Source organism: Elgaria multicarinata, chromosome 9 (assembly GCF_023053635.1).
Source record: "Elgaria multicarinata webbii isolate HBS135686 ecotype San Diego chromosome 9, rElgMul1.1.pri, whole genome shotgun sequence".
NCBI lineage: Eukaryota > Metazoa > Chordata > Lepidosauria > Squamata > Anguidae > Elgaria > Elgaria multicarinata.
The window spans coordinates 69,233,431-69,258,238 of record NC_086179.1 but is presented as its reverse complement, the minus strand read 5'-3'; the positions used below and the strand labels follow the sequence as shown (position 1 = coordinate 69,258,238).

At 39.8% G+C, this 24,808-nt stretch overlaps 1 protein-coding gene across 1 annotated transcript in view; it reads left to right on the top strand.

Annotated features, from left to right (window-relative positions):
* Nucleotides 1-24,808, top strand: part of CADPS2 (calcium dependent secretion activator 2) — a 348,762-nt gene that overhangs the window by 169,561 nt on the left and 154,393 nt on the right. The window contains exon 8 of the mRNA XM_063134072.1: nucleotides 631-770. Coding sequence (XP_062990142.1) covers nucleotides 631-770 — 140 coding nt within the window. The remainder of the gene's footprint in view (nucleotides 1-630; nucleotides 771-24,808) is intronic.

Here is a 24,808-nt window from a genome sequence, read left to right as displayed (position 1 = left end):
ACCCCTCCCCACTTGGTGGCACCACATGCTCAGAGCCAATAGCAGACGGGCTCGTCTCTATTCTTGCCCCGCTCACAAATGCTTCCCTACACCCAGGCTGTGCCAGGCGTGGCAGAATGGCCCTTCTCTTCTGTAATCATATTGGTTGTTTGTACTTATGTCCCAGTGAAATCCCAAGTTAGTCGATAGGACTTAGTCTAGATCCGTCCCATTGTTTTCATCTGATTGAATTTCATTGTCAATATCAATTTCAATAATCAAGGAAGCAGGTGTAATATCTGGGAAATAGGGTTGCACGATATTATAGGTGCTTGTATCACTGACGGGCTGTTTTTCAGCTGTCAGTGTTCATAGTGCCTATCGAAGCTTTGAATTAAGAATGAAGTAGCTTGGTGAAAAACCAGAGCTGGTTCATGATCTAAAATACATCTTGTCGGAAAATAAACTTGTCTGCTTTGATGCAGCATGTGTTGAAATGAAATAGAAGGCTTATGATGTATTGCTTGTATCTCCTATAATCCTCTTTCAAATGGACACAGACAGTTTACGCATTGGTGTTCAGTGCTTACAAGTAAACTTGTTCAGAAATTTGTCAGTTTGATTAACTGCTCTCATTATATTCTTTTACAGGTAGTATTGTACCCTACATCCAATAGCTCAAAGTCACCTGAGCTGCATAAAATGATAGTCCCTAAAAACAGCCAAGACTCTGACTTGAGGATAAAACTGGCAGTGCGGATGGATAAACCGCCACACATGAAGCATTGTGGGTGAGTGTCTGTACTGCAAAGCAGCAAATTTTAATTCCATTTTAAGACCCCACACAGTTTTACATTATACAATCTGGAGGAGCAACTGAAGGAAATCTAAACAAGCAGTGTAAGTACAATGCTGTGAAACATGAGCTTTATTTAAACAAAATAAAACTTGCGGCTAGAAAGAAATGTGTATATAGACACATATGAGAATTGAAGGCAGTGAGGGAAAGTGAATGCATTCAAGGTGAAAGGTAATTCGGTTTTAAGAAGACGTGTTCTTGAATGTTGGCATTACGTTTCCACCAAAAAATAATAAAAAAATTTAAGCAGTATTCCTGTCCCTCCTTGGGCCTGTTTAGAAGACACCTTATACCCTGCTGGTTAAGGCTTTTGGTTAAGCAGCAGGGTTTAAGGTGTCTTGTGCGATGCATTTTGCTAAACCCTGCTCACTCACTAACCACAGTCAGATCGTCTGCAGCAGGGTTAGCGGCTCTAACCATGGCTTAAAGTGTTGTGTGTGACAGCACACAGTTTCACTGATCACAGAGCCTGAAGTGTCATCTGAACAGACCCAATGTGTATGAATCCCATTTGCTATCCATAATTCCTTCCTATTGTTATTTTCTAAGCTTATATGAGATTGAGATCTGCTCACCTTTCCTTATTTTATATGGACCATCCTGAAAGAAGAGAGGGGTTTGCTCATTGATTTCCTTGGTCAGGATGCTGAAAGAACCCTGCACAACTAATTCCGCATGCTTGAGGCTTGGTATTTTTGAACAGCTCTCCTGATACACTGCATTGGCAAACCAGGTTTGAAATGAAGAGGACATTTAAAATCAGATTGTGATACGATCAGTAGATCTCCCTTTTCAAAAGGGGGGATCCAAAATCACACTGGCATGCCTAAGCCTTTGGGCATACTTAAAGTAGCTCAATGGAATGTTTTGGCTCCAGATACTTGAAGGACCACCTTTGCCAATACCAACCTGCCCACCCTCTGAGAAAAGCATCAGAGGTCCTAGTTGTGTGCCCTCCTGTAAGAGCTCTTAGGGCTGGCAGGCATGAGGGACAGGGCTGGCTCAGTGGCAGCCCCTCACTTGTGGAACTCTGTTCCAGTTGATTTCCACAAGGTCCCACTATTACAGGCCTTAAAGTGGCCCCTGAAATATCACCTGTTTACCTTGTCCTATAATTTAAGTCAGTGCTCCCCAAGGTGGTGCCCTCCAGATGCTTTGGACTTCAACTTCTATCAGTCCCAGTGGTTTGTTAGGAATGCTGTGAATTGTCCTCCAAAGCATCTGGAGCATGTCATGTTGGGGAAGGCTGATTTTAGCTATAGCTTGGCCTATAGCTTGGCCCAATTTAAGTTAAGATTAGCCTATAATTGAAGAGGCCCCAAGACTCTACTGAGGCCAGTATGCATAAGGTGCAATCTTTAACTGTGAATTTTAATTTTATCATTGATTTTATCTTTGTTCTTATTATTGTTTTGTGCCTTTAAGTCTTCTTGTCTGCCACCTTAGGACGGTGTGCCTTAAAAAGCATCATAAATCTTTTTAAATAAATGAATTAATTATCCATCCTGTCCCTTGCTAGGAATATTGACATCTAACAAACCCTTACAGTACTATTTGCGACAGTTAACTATGAATTCCTTCATGGGAACTGCCTGAGGAGGAACAAACAGTTCCACGTGTAACAAAATGAAAAGGTCACAGTATACATAATTTATGGTAGGATTTTAAAAAATTTATGAAAAATATTTTCTTTGAGCTACACGCAAGGAGAATGGCTTGAAATTATTAGGATTTAACCATTCCGCCTGCAGCCTACAAGCCTCAAGCACCTTTTCCATCTAGTCTTATGTTTTCCCATTGAAGAATTTAAAGGCCAATTTCTAATCCTTAATCCTTTTATTATGGATTCTACGGCAGACTTTCCCAACTTGGTGTCCCCCAGATGTTTTGGACAATTCCCTGCATTCCTGAACATTGGCCATGCTGGTGGGTGTGAAGTCTAAAATATCTGGAAGGCACCAGCTTGGGAAAGACTTATACAGGTATATGCAGGAGCAAGTTTACACATGTGTTTAAGATGTGTTGCTGCCTCCTTTAGTGCTTTTTTCCAGATATTTATTTATTTATTTATTTATTAAATTTCTATACCGCCCAATAGCCGAAGCTCTCTGGGCGGTTCACAAAAATTAAAATCATAGTAAGACAATCAACAGGTTAAAAGCACAAATACACAATACAATATAAAAAGCACAACCAGAATAAAAACCACGCAGCAAAATTGATATAAAATTAAAATACAGAGTTAAAACAGTAAAATTTAAATTTAAGTTAAAATTAAGTGTTAAAATACTGAGAGAATTAAAAAGGTCTTCAGCTGGCGACGAAAGGAGTACGGTGTAGGCGCCAGGCGGACCTCTCTGGGGAGCTCATTCCACAACCGGAGTGCCACAGCAGAGAAAGCCCTCCTCCTAGTAGCCACCTGCCTCACTTCCTTTGGCAGGGGCTCACGGAGAAGGGCCCCTGTAGATGATCTTAAGGTCCGGGCAGGTATATATGGGAGGAGGCGTTCCTTCAAATAACCTGGCCCCAAACCGTTTAGGGCTTTAAATGTCAATACCAGCACTTTGAATCGGGCCCGGACCTGGACTGGCAGCCAATGAAGTTGTAAAAGGACTGGCGTAATATGATCTCACCGGCCAGTCCCTGTTAGTAAACGGGCTGCCCTGTTTTGTACCAGCTGAAGCTTCCGGACCGTTTTCAAAGGCAGCCCCACGTATAACGCATTGCAGTAATCTAAACGAGAGGTTATCAGAGCATGGATAACTGTAGCTAAGCTATCTCTGTCCAGATAAGGGCGCAGCTGGTATATCAGCCTAAGCTGGTAGAAGGTGCTCTTTGCCACTGAGTTCACCTGTGCCTCAAGTGACAGTTCTGGATCCAAGAGCACCCCCAAACTACGGAACCGATCCTTTAGGGAGAGTGCAACCCCGTCCAGGACAGGGCAAACATCACCTCGCCGGACAAATGAACCACCCGCTAACAGTACCTCCGTCTTGTCTGGATTGAGTCTCCGTTTGTTAGCCCTCATCCAGTCCATTACCGTGCCCAGGCACTGGTTCTGAACAGTCACTGCCTCACCTGGGATTGATGAAAAGGAAAGGTAGAGCTGGATATCATCCGCATATTGATGACACCTCAGTCCACATCTCCGGATAACCTCCCCCAGCGGCTTCATGTATATGTTAAACAGCATAGGGGATAAGATAGAGCCCTGTGGAACCCCATGGCTTAGGTGCCACGGCACAGAGCAATAATCCCCCAGCACCACCTTCTGGAATTGGCCATCCAAGTAGGAGCGGAGCCACTGCAGCGCAGTACCTCCAACTCCCAGCTCAGACAACCTATCCAGAAGGATACCATGGATACCAACGTCTCAGTGACCTAGAACTCAAAGCATGTGTTACAGAAATGATCTTTCTCACAGCAATTCTCTTAGGTTGAGTGGAAAGACAGATGGCTTTTCAAGCACTTAATTTCATTCGAGCATCCATGGGGCTTGACGAAGGCCTCATCTACACCAAGCAGGATATTGCACTATGAAAGTGGTATAAAAGCGGTATATAAAAGGCAGGAGCCACACCAAGCAGGATACAGCAGTATGAAAGCAGTATATGGTATGTGTCAGTGGGCCACAACAGTTGTCAGTGCACTTCAATACCGCTATTAAGCAGTAGTGTGGCTCTTGCCTTTTATATACAGCTTTCATAGTGGAATATCCTGCTTGGTGTAGATGAGCTCCATATCTCAATATTACAGAAGAACTCTAAAAATATTTGGACTAACTGCTAATATTAATCCCTGGCCATTTGCACCCACAGTACAGAGAAGCCCAAGTACTGGCTCTAGCTGATTTAAGGTCACACTACTTAGCTAGCTCCACATTTTAGTTAAGTTGCAGCACCTGATTTTAAAACAGGATTAGTCAATTTATGGTAGATCATAGTTATCTGCTTATTGCTCCATTGTATGATGTTGTGTGCTCTTGGCTGCTGATTGATATTACGTTGTAGAGTACATGGATTTCCTGTAAAACATATTTTAATTTCCATTTATTAAAATGGGATTAGATAAATTCCTGGAGGAGAAGACTATCGAAGGCTACTAGTGCTGATAGTTATATGCTACTTTCAGTGTCAGAAGCAGTAAGCCTGTGTACACCAGTTGCTGGGGAACATGGGCAGGAGGGTGCTGTTGCACCGGTATCCTGCTTGTGTGTTCCTAGTCGACAGCTGGTCGGCCACTGTGTGAACAGAGTGCTGGACTAGATGGACCCTCAGTCTGATCCAGTAGGGCTCTTCTTATATTCTTATCTTGACTTGAACAAATGCCTGACTTCAGAGGTTATGTGAGAAATTAGGGATGTGGAAGTCAGCAAAACTCGAGCTTGTCACAGTTTTTAATAGTTCTGCCTCAAAGGCCAGTCCGACTCGTGTCCATATCATATTGCAGTCTTTTTCCCCCGCATGGAAGTTGCAAAGTACTTGGGTGCAGACTTGGATGTGTGTTCAATAATATGCAGTATTCTCTCATTGATTAAAGTGTCTTTGTGTACACATTTTTCATGCATATTTTTCTAAAGTACAATTTTTTCAGACACATCCAGCCCACCCCATGAACAACATCACAAGCTTAGGGATGTACAAGCTTTGACCATAGATTGTGCTTATGTTTGCATTCGAGTTCGGGAGGTGCGTACGGGTGCAAATTCTGTGGGTAAAAAAATTAAACTAATTTCTCATACGTTCCTATAAGAAATGTATTTGATCAGATGAGTTATGTTTTAGCATAGCCTAGTGGCTAAAAGCATGTATTGCTTCACGAAACAAAAACATTTAAAATTTCTTGAAGTTGTTAAATAAACTTCAGAGAATCATGAGTTATTGAGATGGAAATATACTTAATTGGTACAATAAAGTAGAAGACAGAAAGGAAACCTTACAGATAAATTCAATACATTTTGGCTGTGTTCAGAGAACATGATAATCAATGGTGGGGTAATAGTCCACTTGACAGTTGTTTATCTAGGAGATACTCCACACATGATAATAATAAACTGCGGTGTGGGTTAGGATCAGCGTTGAGTTGACTGTTACTCCATCCTGAGTTGACTCTCATCCCCCCCACCCTCTCTCCTCCCATTCCGTCCTTCCACGAGTATCCCATCAGCCATTGCTGCTGAAAATCTATCCTGCCAGCTGGACTAGAGCAGCAGCCACCACTCTGTGTCTGACAAAATAGCCAACGGTGCCTTCCACAAAACACGATAACCAACGGTGGTTCAAATGGGACACATGAAAGTTTGATGGGGGTCATAAGAGGGGCTAGAAAAGTAATGATGCAAGAGGAAAGATGAGAAATTTCGAGACAGGAAATAGAATGTTTAGGATAGAGTGTTTAGGAATGAATTGGATCCCACAGAGGTCTTTTGAAGTTCATCAAGTTATGGTGTCTTGGCCTACAGGAGAGCATAGTTAATGAAGTCGTTTATATATTTAGAGAGCAATACTATGTCGAGGGGAGCATAGTTCAGATTCCTGTATCCAAAGTTGGAGTCAGTGCTCTAATCTCGGACTCAGGAGTCCAAGCTTCCCACACCCTCCCCCTTGCAGTCAGTACAGAGAGAACCGCCCCTGATGCTTCTCCAAGGTCTCCTTTACCTTCCTTGGAGGGAAGGTAAAGGAGACATGCCCATGGGCGGGGAGGGGACTGAGGAATCCTCTGGCCTCCCCAGCCTCCTTCCCTCCCCCTTCCAATGCGTCATGTAGGTAGGCAAACAAGCTAAAATGCAGAGCAGACGGAGCGCAGAGGCGAAGATCATGTCCACCGTTCCTCCCACTCTGCATTAGATGACCATAACCTTCTCGTGGGCATCTCCATAGGATTGAGCCCTTAATCTTAGATACTCAGTATGGGATCGTATTTCTTAAATTTAAGTGAAGGTATTCATGGCTCTCTTGTTTACAGGTACTCACGGCTCTCAGGCCAGACGTATGCTAGCACCTGGCCTTGCAGCTTTCCATCAAGCAAATAGTGACTGCAGTACTGATGATCAGAGGTCTAGCCCCACCCTCTCAAATGAGGTCTGTTTTGCAGCCCCTGGTTAGTTGAACTGCCTCAAATAGTCTCATGTGCAGACATATCTTCCAAATCTTCCCAGCTCCACACAAATCATTTCATAGTTTTAGGCCCAGCAACTTCATTCACACCCATGTTGATTGAGAATGATACCGTTAGGATGGGATTAACATACCAGTAGTTTACTTCCATCTTTGATCTCAGAGCAGAATACTCAGCCAAACAAATGTTAGTCCAGCCTTAGGAAGGGGAAGTTATGGCCACTGCAGAGCTATGGGTTTTCCAGGGAGTAGGGAAGAAATAGAAAATTGCATTGAAAGAAGAGAAACATTTTAAAAATGGACTAGCTAGCACTTATCAGAGACCATAAAATTCTTACGATAACTCACATCTCAGAGTAGCTTACACGTGCATGGAAGAGGACAAGCAACAGCCATCAAAATAGAAGCAACCTCTTGGCTCAAACTCATGCTATTTTTATGAGGTGACTCCCTGGGAGTGTGGGGGCGGGGTTGAAAAAGGATCCAATCAAATCGAATCTTGACTGCATCGGGTTTTTGCACGTAGGCTTGGAAATATTTTGCACGTAGTTAAATTCCTGGAGATGGTGTGGAGGAGATGACTTCGTTCCTTCCCTCTCAGACATTTTCTTCTTCCGCAAACAACTCACTGCCTACATGTTGTCTCATACTGGAGATGCGGGATTGTGAAGAAAAATAGTAGGGTTTGGGGCAGAAAAGGGTATTATTATTATTATTTTTATTTTTATTATTATTATTATTATTATTATTATTATTCCACAAAAAATCTACTATTTTCTCTAAATGGATTGCTAATTTATTTTCTGTCGCATGCCGCTTCTCTTGTAGTTATAGAGTGATTGTTGCAGCTCCCTATTCCTGCTCAGTCTCTCCATATTGAGAGTTATGTTTCAATTGTAGCACGTCACATTATGGGAATTGGCAAGGTTTGGCTTAATTACAGGTTTGGCTGTTGTACATACACATATTATCCTCATTACAGATTTCATAACAGATTCCATAACAGCGGTGGCTTAACTTGTGCTGAATTTTAATTTTTGCTACAAAATATGATGCCATTTCAACCATTAAGTATTTGTTAACTCTTCTTTTCAGAAAAAATGAATAGATTTAATTCAGTTTCCTGAGAAATAAGAAAACTGAACTGCATAGCAAGTAATACACACAAAAACAATTTATTAATGACCGATTGGATAATGATGATGAGATTAAACATAAAATGGTCAGGAAAGGAAGAAGCAGAAGTGTACTTCCTGCTGTTAGATCCTTAGAGAACAGATTATAGTGGTGAGCTTGATTTTAATGATACCAGTACTAATTGCTAGTAAGGGAATCTTGGAGACCTTTTTAACAAGTTCTATCTATTTTAATTGCAGAGAGAAGCTGAGAGACTTTTAATTGCCAAAAGATATGTTACTAACTGAGGCCGTAGCTAGACCTAAGGTTTAACCCAGGATCATCCTGGGTTCGTCCCTGCCTGAGCACTGGATGCCCTGTGTGGCACTTAGATGAACAGGTTTCACCCCAGGACAATCCTGAGATAAACCTTAGGTCTAGCTATGGCCTGAGGCATTACTTTCCCTTCATTTTGAAGTAATTACTCTGCAATATTTGTAAAACCTGGACGAAAACAGATCCAAAGCCAATTTTTCTTAACCACTATTGATTTGGGCTTCGTTTTTGCACCGTGTGATGCATTTGAAAGTCCCCTTGATTTCATAGATTTCTATCATTGGTCATAATGTTACGCTATGATCTTGTGATCAGTGTTAAGTGTTTAACTGCCTTGACTACAGTGAAAGCAAACATTCTTGACAGTGTTCTGGACTTGGGCTTGGTTATCAACATCTCCGAATTAATTGTATAGCAAACCTGGACTTGGCCTTATTTAATGCATTCCATGAGAATTCAATAGGAAAGAAGGTATCTGGGGCTATCATCTCTAGATGGCTTATCGGGATGGCATATGTGGCTGGGAAAGTAAGGACACCCACCCTTTCTCCTTATTGCTGTGTTATATTCTGAAGGTTATTGAATTCCCTCTGACCTCCAGAGGAGAAAATGGGCTTTTCCTATCAAGATATCCTTCCCATCCAGTCAAGAGGCAGGGCCATGTGAGTACTGACTCCTCTTTAGGGGGCTTCGCTTCTTGATTTCCTCTCCTAGACCAAATTGGAAGGAAGCATGAGCCCTGCTTCAAAACAAACTCAGAGAAAACAAGCCCTAATTGGTAGAAACATGCAGGACAGCAAAGAGGAAAAACATGGGAACAAGCACTGAAGGGTAGTAAAGAGGAAGAAAATCCCAGGAATCCCCTTTACCCACCCACCCCATGAATCTATTATCAAGAAGGACAAGCTGATCCCAATTGAAAGTGACAGAGCAAAGGATCTCCTGCCTCCTTGAAAGTATCATAGAATCATGGAATAGTAGAGTTAGAAGCAGCCTATAAAGCCATTGAGTCCAACCCCCTGCTCAATGTAGGAATCCTCCTTACAGCATCCCTGACAGATGGTTGTCCAGCTGCCTCTTGAATGCCTCTAGTGTGGGAGAGCCCACAACCTCCCTAGGTAACTGGTTCCATTGTTGTACTGTGCTAACAGTCAGGAAGTTTTTCCTGATGTCCAGCTGGAATCTGGCTTCCTGTAACTTGAGCCCATTAGTCCATGTCCTGCAGTCTGGGATGATCAAGAAGAGATCCTGGCCTTCCTCTGTGTAACAACCTTTCAAGTATTTGAAGAGTGCTATCATGTCTCCCCTTGGTCTTCTCTTCTGTAAGTGAAGAATTTACTATAGGAATTTACTATAAGAAAATTCCCATTTTTTGCTTTTATGGAGCAAAGCCATAGGTCTAACAGTGGTCTTATGATGGCATCAGGTAGTCAGTTTGAAAGTCGAGACTTTTTCCCCCCAACATCTGGGCAAATCTTAGAGAATGAAATATGACCATCAGCCATTGATTGAGGCACTCAAGGCTGATGCATGCTTATCTGCCACCTGAACATTTAGATATGCAAACAGTAACAAATTCTTCCAACACCTGATGACTTCAAAGAAAATTAGGATGCATTGAAAATATTTCTATTGGGGGAAAAACATCTAAAGTAACTATAGTGTAAATGCAATTCTTAAGTGAAATATATTAAAAATATATTAGGATTGGCTTGATTCATTCTAAACGTCAAAAAGATAAATTGTGTTCCATGCCACATATGCTGCCAACCACCATAAAGGTGCCAGAGTGCTCACCAGTCCCTATTCCATCTCCTAAATTTCCCACACTCCCTTGCACCCATGCCGATTGACTTATTTATCCCACCCTCCACTCAGATTTAGTTCCAATATGGAGTAGGCAAAAACCTCTACGCAGAGCCAATTGGTGTCAGGGGACCATAGGATTGCTCTGTAAAAGTTTAAAAAGTTAAAACAGTGACTAGCTAAGCAATTAGCTAGTTAAGGGTAATATATTTCTTCAAATGTTGTTATTACAGAACATTAATTTATTTAGTATTAGAACCAGGAATGCCTGCACTTATTTTTAACACAGCTACCTATATCATTTTAAAGTGAATGTTTTGAATCATGTATAGAGATGTAAAATTTCCAGAAATTTTGAAGCCATGGGGGAAAAAACTGGGGGTTTTTCGTTTTTGTTTTTTTTAAAACAGATTTTTTTGGGAAAATTGAAATAATGCAATATTAACACTTTTTACAGATTGAAAGTCACTTTGTTACATTAGGAACATAAAATGTAATTATGTCCAAGTTGGTTTGGCATAAAATTATTACATTTGGTATATTAATATACATTTGGTATATTCTGTACAGCACCATGAAAACTTGATGGTGCTATATAAATAATAATAATAATAATAATAATAATAATAATAAGTCCAGTCTATTCAAACAATTATTACAAACTTAATTTACTTTTTAAAAAACAAACAAACAAAAACCTTTTTGGTAACAAATGGAGCTACAAGCTCCTGAACTGTTAGAAACTGGTTTTGCCAGTTTATGAGGAGCAGGCAAAAAATAATTAAAAAAAACAACAACCAACAACATTAGTCCTCCACAGTGTCAAGCAGACATAAAGCAGACATTTTTCGGAAAACAAACAAAGAAGCTTCAGAAAAAAATAGGGGGAATTTTTTTTTTCCAAATTTTTCCGGGGTTTTTCCAGGCCTTCACATCTCTAATTGTGTTCATGCAGAAACTAAAAATACCCATTTTCTCAAACTGAGGCCCGTTCTACACCTAAGGGATATCCCAGGAAAATGGAGGGATCATCCCTGCCTACTCCTGGAATCCCCTGTGTGGCATTTGGATGCACAGGAATGATCCAGGGACCATCCTGGGGGTGAGGAGGGGGAAGGCAGGTGTAGAAATGGCTTGGCACTTCAACATCTGTAATAGGATGCTGTGATCCAGCTGTTGGTTGACTATGCCAGGGGTGTTGAACTTCCTCCTGCCTGAGAGCTGAATTAGATTTTGGAGAAGCTCTTAGAAGCCATATCCCAGTACTGAATGGGGCCATGGACAAAAGGAGATGTTGCCCAAATACCAAGAATATTCCAAATATTTGCAGACTTTAACATACGGTTCTTATTGCCAGTAACTAACCGTTTTTGAATGGGGTGGGGTGGAATATGCAAACACTGGGAAACCATAAAATGATCAGGGAGAAGGGGGTGTTTTCATCTAGGGAACCCTGAATTTGGCCTGAGGTTCAGCTTCCCTGCGTGGTAAGCTCTTTCCATGCACATAGCAAGTGATCCATGTGAACAACCCCCACTAACTCCTGCTATGCATGGGTGAAAGGGTAGATTAAATATCCATGGTATACCTGCTTAACTCAGCATTGGATGATGCTGCATGCAGGTAAGCAAATAAAAAGTTGTGAGAGTGGATCTCCTGAGTTTACATGCACCTGTTAGCAGTGCATTGCAGCCTTAGCATCTCTACATAAGAGCAAATGCTGCTGCTGCTGCTGCACATTTCTGTCTGTCCCTTAGTATGGATGGAACCTTTATCCACATATGTTGACTATTGACACTTTAAGTGATTTCCCCATGCCTGGCATTAATGGAGTGCAACGCCTTGTTTCTTTAGATTCTGGCCCACAGATATAGCTTGCACTTCTGGCTAGACTGATTCCAGTTTTCCCTAGTACCTCCGGGGAAAGATATCATTGTGGAACACTTACAGCTTCAATTTTGATTACACATTGAGAAGCATTTAATTATCTTATTTCATTTAATTAGCCTCACTGTTGGGGTCAATTGCTTTTTTTATTAGCATGGCAGGTTTGCAACTTTGATTGGCATGAAATAACATGACACGCAACATATAATTTTAAGATAACACTCTTCTAAGGCTTTGATGGCTTACCATTTTATAAAATTATAGCATTTTTGTTATATGCACATCTCTGAGGTCCTGCAGAGTATGTTGACTACCTGATCAGAGAATTTGGAAGCTGAATGTTCTTAACTTTCTACTGGAATTTTGTTGTTGTTTATTCGTTCAGTCGTTTCCGACTCTTCGTGACTTCATGGACCAGCCCACGCCAGAGCTTTCTGTATATGGAAACAGAAAAAAATTAAGATGTCATCCTAATATGTAGAATAATAGTACTGTTTTGTATTGCCTTGTTATTGTTTAACAGCAGTCCCAAAACTAGTGGGGTTTCTTTCAAATGCATATTGCTTTTGTTATTTTTAAAATGTTTATGTGGCAAGCTAGCATTAGAAAATACGGTAGTATCCAGAACTTCTATGACATAGAGTGCCATAGAATAGTAGAGTTGGAAGGGGCCTGCAAGGCCATCGAGTCCAACCCCCTGCTCAATGCAGGAATCCACCCTAAAGCGTACCGGACAGTGGGAGAGCCCACAACCTCCCTAGGTAACTGGTTCCATATACCTATTTACTACAAGTGCATGAATGCATGATACCCTAGCACCATTCTTGTGTTGTTCACAATAAACATACATTGACTGTGGACATCTGCTTAGGGAATGCCTGTGCACATAGACCTCCATGCAGTTGGAAATCCATGCTCAGCATGAGGATGCTGGTGTGGGTGGGCAGGAAGCTGTGTGATCACAAATAATTCATGAAAATAACTTATTAGCTATCAGTAAGAAGGGGTTATTCTATCCACTACACTAGTGGTAGGTGTTTTTTGGTTCACTCTTACATGACCTTTTTAGCTGCTGACTAGAGAGCAAACTAGTCTTTTAACTTTGTGTTATACAGTCCTAAATAATCCAGGGTTATAGAGGAATGGTCCAAGAAGCCCACATGATTCCTTCATGTTAGAGGACCTCATGCTGTTCCTGTATACCAGTGTTGACTAATAGTTCCACCTGCTGGGCAATAAACAACAAGCAGTCCAGTCCAATTATAGCTGAACAAAAGCAGAACTTTTGGCTTAAATGGAGGAGGGGGATTCATGCAGATGTAGGCAGGAGATATACCATTTTTAACGTTATTTCTATTTTTAAGTTTATATTGCTACTGCCACCAGTTTCAAGGCAGTGGTCCTCCCAGTCTGGTAACTTTCATATGCAACCCTTACAATGTCCATATGCAAACCCCTACAATGTTTTTAGGGGATAATTTTGGGTCTAGCTTTGCAGCAGTCCGTCAAACTGGGATGGGAGTTTTTCATCTCAGGCTGAAATCTAGTCCACTTCAGCTCTGCAAATTGAATTTTACTGCACTTTGAATGGAGCCATTATAGAGGCATATTAATGGCTCTAACAGACCTTAATGGCTGTTGCTATAGACATTGTAGTGCAAAGGGGGCAAGAGGGGCTAAACTAAGTTCTCTCGGGTAATGAGAATGCATGTCTTCCCTCGTTTATTGTTTTATTATGATTTTATTAGAATGTAAGTCTATGTGGCAGGGTGTTGCTGTTTTATTCTTTTATTTATTTATTTATTTATTTATTACATTTCTATACCGCCCAATAGCCGAAGCTCTCTGGACGGTTCACTTTTACTATGTACAGCAACATGTACATTAATGGTGCTATATAAATAATAATAATAATAATAATAATAATAATAATAATAATAATAATAATAGATATGATCTTCATACCTCAAAAAAAAAAAAAAAACACCTCAGGCCTAGCTCTTATGGAAGAACTACAAGATCCCTGTATTTTTTATTTATCCAGAAGAAAAGTGTGTGTGTGTTAGGGAGTGATTCTCAACCATTGATTAGGAAGAAGAATTAAATAGGCCCATCCTGTCCCAGTAGCACCCTGCTCAGCTGAAACTATTCATACTTAAGGGAAAGCATGTGATGCGTAGTTTCACCCTCACAAAGTGGTAAACACGTGTCTCTGTTATGCCAGTTTAGACTCCAGAGTGCTCCTCCATATTTAATTTTTTTTAAAAAAACAACTCTGCACATAGAAAACAAGCACGTCAGGGAGAAGAGGGTCTAGCCTTTCCCTGACATGCTGGATCTCTATTCATTGGAGTCTCTCTTTTGTGGGGAAACCTTCCATCATGGGACTCTGTACCTGTGAGCCTAAAGAGACTGTAGCCCAGTGCAGGTTTTCGACCTTATGAAAATTACTTCTAAAATATACCTAGTGGGTGCCAAAAGTATTTCACCTTTTGAAGCCCTCATTCGCCTTTTTGTGACTGTGCTAAAATCCGCTGTTGATGGTGGATGAACCTGCGCGTTAACTTGTCAGATTGCTTTCTCCTGCCCAATAATTTAATTTCACTCTTAAATGGTGCACTGTTATAAGGCCTGGTGTGCATGCAACAGCTTGGTTTTTAAAACAACAACTGGGTTGCCTGACCAAGACAGCACGCTAGTCACTGCAGCTAGAATGCTCCTGCTTGACCAGCAGAAGGAGTTTATCATGACATCCAAAACCAAAATCCTCATTTGTCTCTTCCACAATGAGCCAGAAGAGTTCCAACTCTTGACTTGTCAAGGAAGAGACAAGCCAGAGTTCCTGTTTGAATGTCACAATAAACATCCCGGAGACAAAGCGTCCCTAGGTTGTTTAGCCACTCCCACTGGCAGGAGGAGACAAGTGTTGTGACTAACACACTGAGTCATTCACAACAACCCAAGCTTTAAAGATAAAACATGGGCTGTTGCTTGCAAATCGGACTTGAATGTTCACTTCAAACTGAACACTACTTTATTAACTATGCCATTAAATTTCTTTGAAAATGCAGCTTTAGTGTTGACATTTTGATATCAGGACACAATACAGGCAGCATTATATATTAGTAGTCCAATGTGATGAACGCAGCATTTAAACTTGTTTTGTATCCAAGTCAGCTGCAGCAACATTTGTAGCCTTACGTGTTAGTGTGAAATATTAAGTAGCATTGACCACAAGAGGGCAGCATGGTTTAAAGGAAAGCTATATGCATGCGTTTTAAAGTTCAAAATGTAAAATGTGCAGTAGTGTCAATGTTTGGGTTTTATTTTTTAGTTGCAAACTAATTTTTCTTTCAAAAAACATATGTATATACCAACTGTGTCATGTTAGTTTTCTGTTCTGTGGGGTGCTTTTTTTTTCTTTTTCTTTTTTGGAGGAATTAAGAAATAAGCTAATGCTGCCTTTAAACAATTATCCATCCTACATTTTTGGGAGTCTGTAACACATACAAGACAATAGGCATACAGAACTTTCTTTGTTTTATACTGTAAAGGTCACATCTCGGCCAAATTATGTTGTCTGGGGACAAGTTCGATTGAATCTTTATTCTAGTTTAATTATTTATTATTTATTTTGTTTATTATTGCATTTATAACCCACCTTTTTTCCTCCAAAGAACCCAAGGTGATGTACATAATCTTCCTCCTCTCCATATTATCCTCACAACAACAACCTTGTGAGGTAGGTTGGGCTGAGAGTCTGTGACTGGCCCAAAGTCACCCAGTGGGTTTCCATGGCCGAGTGGGGACTAGAACCTGGATCTCCTGACCCCCATCCTCCGTCCAACACTTTAGCCACTACACCACACTGATACACTTACGTTTACCACATCTCTACTCATTTTGGTGTACACCTGTGATTTTTTTAGACATATATCTCAAAATGTAACATGTGAATTTGACACACAGAGTTTTTTAGTACATTTCCATCATACAAGTATTCTTGTTAGATGGCTGTGGTTTCCTATTGAGAGACTACTTGGTGGCAAACCTGGGTTTATTATATGATGTGTGAAAAGGTTGTAACTCATTTGCTGTATCAATAATAATAATAATAATAATAATAATAATAATAATAATAATAATAAAATAATTTTATTTGTTACCCGCCTCTTCCTCTGGATCGAGGCAGGGTACAACACTCATCAGTCCAACACTGATGAGACAGATATACCCAAATCTCTTAATGTACAGGAGTACAATATTAATTTGAATAAACTAAAATACAAGCTGCTGTTAAAGCCCAGAAGAGAAGGGGTTGTTCTGCAAGTCAAAAGTGTCCTGTTGATGGAAGGACTGTTTAAAACCTTGTGCTGGAAAAGTTGTGCACAGGAAAAAATTAACTAAATCTAGAGATGTTCTTCCACTTGCGCAAGCATAAGAACTCATATGGAATCCGCCTGTGAAGAGTTTTATGTGAACTCTTCCATTGGCTCTTGTACGAACGTTTGCAGACTACTATGTCACTACTAAAATTCTGTTTCAGAAAGCTGGTAAAAAACTACAAAATGGTTAACGGAATGCATTAACCTTAATGCATTCCATTAACCATTTTGTGGTTAAGCAGCATGGTTTAGTGTGTTGTCTGAACTGGGCCATTGAGTCCTAAATTCCTGGGAAAGGGTATTCGATCATCCTGACATAGAAGCTCCTAGAGCCAAGTTTATGATGTGTGAAATCAGTTAAGATAGCTGAAGGTACTGGTTGAAGGAATGTGTGAGCCAATGGCTAAACTCGCTCCAAAACTCAGCAGCCAATTCATCCCACACTCATTATTTTAGCATATATTTAAACACCACAAAAAATATCCCAGGATGCTCTATACTCAACAGGTCAGGGACAATTTAATAACTAGAATTACCCAGAGAGGTTTTTAGACCAGCAGTTCTTAGAAATATGCTGTATTACCACACTTGTTCAACTTTTAATGCTTATTAGTGTTGCTGAGTTTCTGATTTTTCAACTCCATAAGTTCAGAACATTACACCAAAATATATGGTGGCCTTACCAGAATGCACCATGCTTTTGTTAAATCAGCTGCATGTTCGTCCAGAAGAAACCAGAAACTTTCTGGAATTTTCATAGTTAAGTGAACAAGCTTTATGTATTCACATGACAGGTGTGTTGTGTATATGTGTGTGTGTTTAATTTGGTTTGCATCCTTAAGCAGTGTGGATGCCTTGCTTTCATGTAATTCCAGTACATAAACAATAGTCATGTGTAACAATTCCAGCAAAGATCAGAAATGCTCTGAATTTGAGGGAATCTGTTTTCTGGCTCTAGATCAGCAGAACTCATAGCAGACAGTTTTAGAAGGCATGAAAGCAATACATGTTTGCCAAATATTTTATCCATAAGAAAACTGTGTGAACAGTTTCTCTCAAACAATTTAGCATGAGTAAAATTCATCTACATCCATTTTTGTTTATGATCTGTTTTGCAGCTATTTAAAATTAATTGCAGAAGAGAATGTAGTGTGTGTGTGTGTGTGTGTGTGTGTGTGTGTGTGTGTGTCCCCGTCTGTCCGTGCATACATACATATGTCAGATTGATGCTTGTTGACTCAATAGTCTAATAGCACCTGAGAGTTTCTAAGAAGGCCATCCAAAGGCCATTTAATACTAGTATAGTCTCATTGACTTGAAGTGGATTATACCTATGTAAGCGCCCACTGAAGTAGTGCTGTTAGTGCTCAAAGTATAATTATAAGATTACTGTACAACTCTGTGGTTGTCTCTGTATAGATTTAAATATAGTTTAAATGTTTTGAATAGGAAATTGAATGTTTATGACAGACGTTCCATATGGAGTTGCTAGAGTTGTGAACTTCACAGACCAGTTTACATTATCTAATCATGACCACGTAAAAGTTAGACCCTATTTTAAGATTTAAAATTTGATTTAAGAAGGAAGGTATGTTTTAATTCTTTACACAGAGGTATCATAGAAATTTAAATTAAGTGTGCATACCTATCCCCCCCCCCAAAAAAAAGTTTGGTATGTTATTATTTTCTGCTTCAGGGTAAGGTTGTCTCATACACACCCACACTCACACATACACTTCAGATAATGTACTGACATAATGTGGTTGTATTACCAGTACTTTGTACTGCTGCTGGCCCATTTCCAGGCCCAATTCAGAGTGCTGATTTAACCATTAGATCTCTAACAAGCTTGGGGGCAGGTAACTCAAAGCAACATTTCCTCCTAATGCCCTATGGGCATCATCTGAGGCCCTTCTCTGGCTGTCACCAGTGGCTACAAAAGAGAGGGCATACAGGGGTGGTATCCTGTCTGTAGTACATCCTCCTGAGAGAGCCTTGCCTTCCGCCTACAACTGGAACAGGAGCAGTTTTAGCACCATGGCCAGCACTACATATAACACCCAGGACTTGGGAGTGAGTTAAGGACCATGGAGAGCAGTCCTGCAGCTAGAATCTGACAAGTCACCCCAGCACTGGATTACAGCAACTGGTGGGGTTGTAGCCAGGCCAGGAGAGTTCTTCTAGGAGTGCCACTTCCTCAAGTGCTGCACCTGGCTTTCTTAAAAGGCCAGTGTCCTTTCCTGCAGTTGTTGACTTCTTCTGGGTGGTGAAGATCTGGTGAGTGATGAGCTTGTTGGGTACTGTTCCCCAGAGCCTTCCTGCTCACTGGAGGAGATCCATTTCCCCCAAGTCAGAGGATAGCAGCACCTCATAAGTATTGGGAGGACAGAATGTGGGATCCAAGGTGGTGGGACCCACTTGTACAAGTTCAGTAACTGGTTCTGACTCCTCAAATGTGCTATCATTAGAAACCTCAGTGTCAGAGAACTCTTAGTCCCAGGCCATAACACCTTTTAGAAATTGAACTATACAATGTTGCTTCACAAGAATGCATGGGCCTATTCCTGTCCCCAAACTGTTGACCCACATCTATCAGATCTCATATGTACGGAACTTAAATTGTGTCAGCAGTGAAATAGGGAAGCAGTAATATAATAACTACAGTAAACTTGAGATTAAAGTTTCTTTTATTTTATTTCCTTGATTTTTATTGTTCATGATGTTGGGAAAATAATGATTTTAAAATCATTCTCAGATCCTATGAGCAGCTATATCCACAAATCGTGTTCAGGAGTGAGAGCCAGCACATGATTGCAACAAGTTGTCACATTTAGCAACTTATACAGAAAAAAGATACTGCACCTATAATATTGGTATTGCAAAGCAGTTGTATGGCACAGAATTGGTCAAATATGTCTGACAATAGGCCGTCCTACAGGCATTTTAGCAATCTGGGAGCTGTTCGCGTAGAATTGTGCTTCAATTTCCCAATACTTGTTACTAATTTTTATAATGGGATTGCATGTGACTGACAGCCTGACGGGAGTAGCTGAATGCTATTTAAGCAAGGTTGATGCAAGCCACAGTGCATGCATCATCACAGAGACACCTGTATTGAATTGATTTAGGGTATTTGTAATTTATTAAGCATCTCTTGTCTGCTATGGGAGGGAGGGTATGAAGTGGAGTATATGAGTTTTCTGCTCTAAGAAATAAGTACTAGTATTGAGGGAGGTTAACTGTAGATGTCATTTACACTTGCTCTGTAGTTTTGAAAATAGAATGCTATTTCTCTATATTTATTTATTTATTTATTTATTTTAAGCATTTTTATCCTGCCATTCAGCCAAACAAGGCTCTCACGGCGGCTTACAAAAATATTTCTTGACAGTCCCTGCCTACAGGCTTACAGTCTAAAATAATAATAATAATATATTGGATTTTGTGCTCATGAAGCTGAGATTTTATCTCCCTTTCCAGGGTGTGATAACACATTTGTGAAGCCCTGCATTAACCTGCCAGTGTAGTATTGCTATTAAGCAACTAATATGTGTTGACTTCAAACTTCCTTGTTTCACTGATTAGTTTCAAACCTCTGCCAATGTTTTAAAATATTTTTGTTAAATTAATTTCTTTTGTAAAAAATCTGATTATGAGTGATTACAAAAATAATTACAAGGTACTGTAACATTCTGAATAAATATATTGGTGCACAAATTAAGGGGAAATACTAGATTGTTTCATAGCTATAACCACGAAACCATCAGGATGGTGCAATGGTTAGAATGATGGATTAGGCCTGGGGAGACCCTTGTGCAACTCCCTACTCAGCCATAAAATTCACTTGGGTGGCTTTGGGCCAGTTGTTCGTTCTCTCTCTCGCTCTCTCTCTCTCTCTCTCTCTCTCTCTCTCGCTCTCTCTCTTTCGCTCTCTCAGCCTAACCTACTTACTTTACAGACTCTTGAGAGGATAATATTGGTGGAGAACAATGTATGTTAACCTGAGTTCCTTGGAGGAAGTGCAGGTTTAATAAAGATAATAAAAGCAAAATAACCATATGCTTCAGTTGTTTCATTTTAGAAGGTGTGCAAATTGTACACAAAGTTGCCAAAGTACAGTCAAACCTTGATAGCGATGGGAAGAATTTCAAGCCATGCTTTGTATCTGAGATTCCCTTCCCACTCCAGCATGCCTAATTAAAAGGATGTGCTTTTGTAAGCATTGTAGCTGGCTCCTATACTATTGAGACTTGGAGAATCTTAGAAAGTTATCTATAAAACCTTGCAGGGCGAGTTATATCCACCCATGTCTTAACAAATGCTATGATTCCATAACATTACAGGATTGTTTGTTCTATCACTTAGCTATTAAAACAGAAGCCTGTTTTAATCTAACATAAGAAATGCAAGGCTGGATGTTGCTCTTCCTTCAGTCAGAATTTCTTTTATGTACCTGAAGGAAAGTGCATCACTCACACAAACCCTGTTCAGACGACACGCTAAGCCACGGCGGTTCAGCATTTTGAGCTAAACCTTATGGCTTATCATGTCCTGTGAACAATTCCTAACCATGGTGGCTACATAACCAAGGTTTAAACACACTCACTAACCATTTGCTGCAAAAGGGTTAGCGGCCTAACCACACTTAGCATGTCGTCTGAACAGGCCCACAGTGGTTTTGCTTTCATCACAATAATGCATGTATGCAATATCTCTGCAATTGCATTGCAGGCTGAGGGGACTGTAGTCCCACATTTTTATAGTAGCAGTTCAAATTGATTGCACTTCCAAGTAAACTTTTTAGAAAGATACGCATAGTATCACAAGTGTGACCCATGCTGTTGCAAAAAGTCATATAGAGGGGAAAAAGTAAGGGGTCTCTACAAATACATTGGGAAGCATAAGTGCAATAATGAGAATAATGGGATTGGGAATACACTGATTGAACACTTCTTTAAAACATAAACATAACTTTACTTAATTTGTTTTGTTTAGGGGCTATTGGCAATAGCGGGTCAGGATAAAAATCTGTAAATGAAAAGGAAGGCAGAATACATTCCTAAATAGAACAGTTCTGTGCCTAAAGGTGACATTGAGGTTTATGGGACTTACTTCTGAGTAGACATGGGATTGCACTCTTAAGAGCAATGAAGATTGGGTTGGCTCCCAAGATTAAGATCAGTTTGCTTTTAATACTCTGTGAAATTTGACGAGGCTTAAACTGTAACCCTCTAAGTTATATATAAATTATCAGTGGGAGATCAGTAATTAGTGACTGGATGCAATTGTCCATCTAAAGTCAATATAACTTTTAAAAAACAAAAACAAATTAGAACTAAATGCAAACAGTGATACTTAGGCCTTTGCATCTCTAGAAGAACCATACCCTTAGGCTGCTACAATCCTATGCACACTTACCTGGCAGTAAGTCCCATTGAAGTTAGTGGGGCTTATTTTTCAGTAGTTACTCTTCTCTTACTGTAAAGTTGGGAGTGTATTCCCTAATGGGTGGTTTCTCTTAGCTTAGGCACTCAAACATTTGTAGCTTTCTTTTTCAAAGAAATTGTAGCTCTTAGGGAACATACTTATAATATTACTACAAGACACCTGCTAGATATTTTTAGGCTAGATATTTGTCACAAAGATTCCCTTACAGACAAGAAACAATACTCTGGAGTTTATCCTATCATCTGAATGTTTACATTGATTTAAATTATATTTATTATACATGCTTCTCTCCACATAAGTAAATGGAGAAGTAGGTACATAATGGTAAGAAAAACAGGAAATTGCAACTTTCTCATGTTGTGTCCTGAATCTCTGGTTTATATATGTGAAAAGAATCTTGATCCCTGACTGTGTCCTATTTTAATGGGAAAATCTACATGAAGGTGGAAAATGGAAACTTTTCAAGGAAATAGCTGGGCTTTATTGCTGATTTTCCTATTCATGTTATGAGCATCTTGTTCATTGTTGTAAATATAAATGTTATCCATTATGGTTTAGCTGTCTTGACACTCACTACTCAAGGTATTTGTCCTTAGCACGCATAATTACAACAGCTGTTTGGTCTATATGTACGTCCCCCACCCACCCATTTGTTGTGAAGATGTGTTTAGACCTCTCTCTCAAGAGCACACAAAAGTACTAAAATCAATTTGAGAATGTTTACTGCTAGGCTCCAGATGACCCAGGCCATATTGTTGTCTTGAATCTATTGTCTCCCTCATCCTCAACTGAAGACGGGGGGAAAAATAGCTTAATCTTGCGGGGTTAAATAAAAGAAGGAATGCAGTACAAGGAAGGATTCCTTTTATGCTAGGCAACACAGAACATGCCTTGATGACTGAAAGTGCCTGTGGGCATTTGGTCCCTTTTGGTTCTCACGTTGAATGCAATGATGCCCACAGATAGCCTGTATTGTTATCAGTTAAATGGGATCATGAGTGTCTGAAAGGTGTTTGAGAATGAACTGAAAATCATTTTCACAAGTGGATGATTACTTCTGCCACATGTTAACTGAACTCTATCAGAATGGCCCAGATTTTGAGACTGCATTAATTGCTCTTTCAACCTTGACTGAGGCTTCTTTTTAAGAAGGCCCTTCGCTGGACTAAACTGCTATATGTATTGATTTTTCTTTCTGTGTTTTCCTCCATTGTGATAAATAAAATCTTGTTAAAAGTAAAGGATTTATATTCGAGATGCAGATGGATTCTTTCATTCTTTTAGAATATAAAAAGAAGAAGCAAAACCTGGGAAAGGGGGAAAAAAGACCTCTTATAAAAGTAATAACCACATCTCCCCCCCCCCCCCAATCCATAAATTGTTCCAGTATTTCATGGATAATTATGTTATTTCTTCAGCTATTCATTAGTACAGAGTTTCTCTCCCACCCCATCAACATGTAGAACCATGAACTCTTGCAGCATGGTCTAGATGCAGATAAACTTTTGTCCTCTCTTTATATATTTGACATACCACCAGGTAATTGGGACTTCTTTGCAGTGTGTTTTGACTTTTTGTTCTGCATGGAATATAACTTTTTTTTAAAAAAAAACACACAAATATTTTCACCCACCATATTAACTTTTTGATTATTGCACTTAACAAAGATGAATTTCACATTTCCTCAGCACATCTGAGGGCGAAAATGTAAAAGAGTAGTCATTTGAAGTAGCATTGTGATGGGTAGATTCAACATCCATTCTGATTTCTGTCATCTTTAGCTCATTCATTTGAAATGTTAGTGGTGTTGCTTGTCTGGTTCCCTCCCATGCAGGTTTAGGGAGGGGGGGTTGCAAACAAAACAACACAGAGAGAAGAGACATTGTTATGTGATGTATTTGTCATATATACTAAAAGTGGATTCAGTTCTCCTGTTGGATACTGTGCATAGCTTTCTTCCCCTTTAAAACTTTGAAGAAGTTGTTATTGAAGAAATATATGATGCGTAATAGTAGATCACATAAATTTATTTATTTATTTATTAAATTTATATACCGCCCCATAGCTGAAGCTCTCCGGGCAGTTTACAAAAGTTAAAAACAGTGGACATTAAAAAAAAGTATACAAAATTTAAAACCATCAAAAAATATAAAAACAGAAGTATAACACAGTATCCATTTTAAACAACAACAGTTCTGGGGGTAGGCAACCAGGAGTAGGCAACTTGGTGCCCTCCAGATGATTTGGATTATAGCTCCCATAATTCCTGAACATGGGCAATGCTGGCTGGGGGTTATAGGAGCTGTAATCTAAGTCATCTGGAGGGTTCTAGGGCATCTAAACAAATTATACATGGAATATTTGCCATTACTATAAAATGCTTATTTCAGTACTTCCCCAATATCTTTGGCAAGGGGAGAATTTGGAGTGGCTTATCCCTTAATAATTATGGAGATGTTATTCAAAAGAAGCCGTTCTTTTCACTAGGGACAGCAGTGAAGGAGGGATTATTAGTTTAAAGCTATTGCTGTGCTTTTATAGTGATATGTCAGACGAAGTGTCATAGGGCTTTGCTGTCCTCTTAAATCCAAGCTTTGTGCCAATGGTGCTAATTTCTTTGTTACTTAACCCTTGTAAGAACAATACATTTTAAGTCTTAGGTTCCTGCTTTCCCAAGAAAGCGGTTACTTAATACCTTGCTTAAATTGGACTTTCTGGAGGTAGCGGAAAGTATACAATGGCTTTTCTCCTAATTATGTTTATATAGTGTTTAAGCTCGTTATTAGATGGCAAAATGTTTGCTGTGTTTCTGCTTTAAACAATTAGCTTAAAGAAAGCATAAGAACAAGGCCTTGAAAAGAATCCAATGGTTCTGC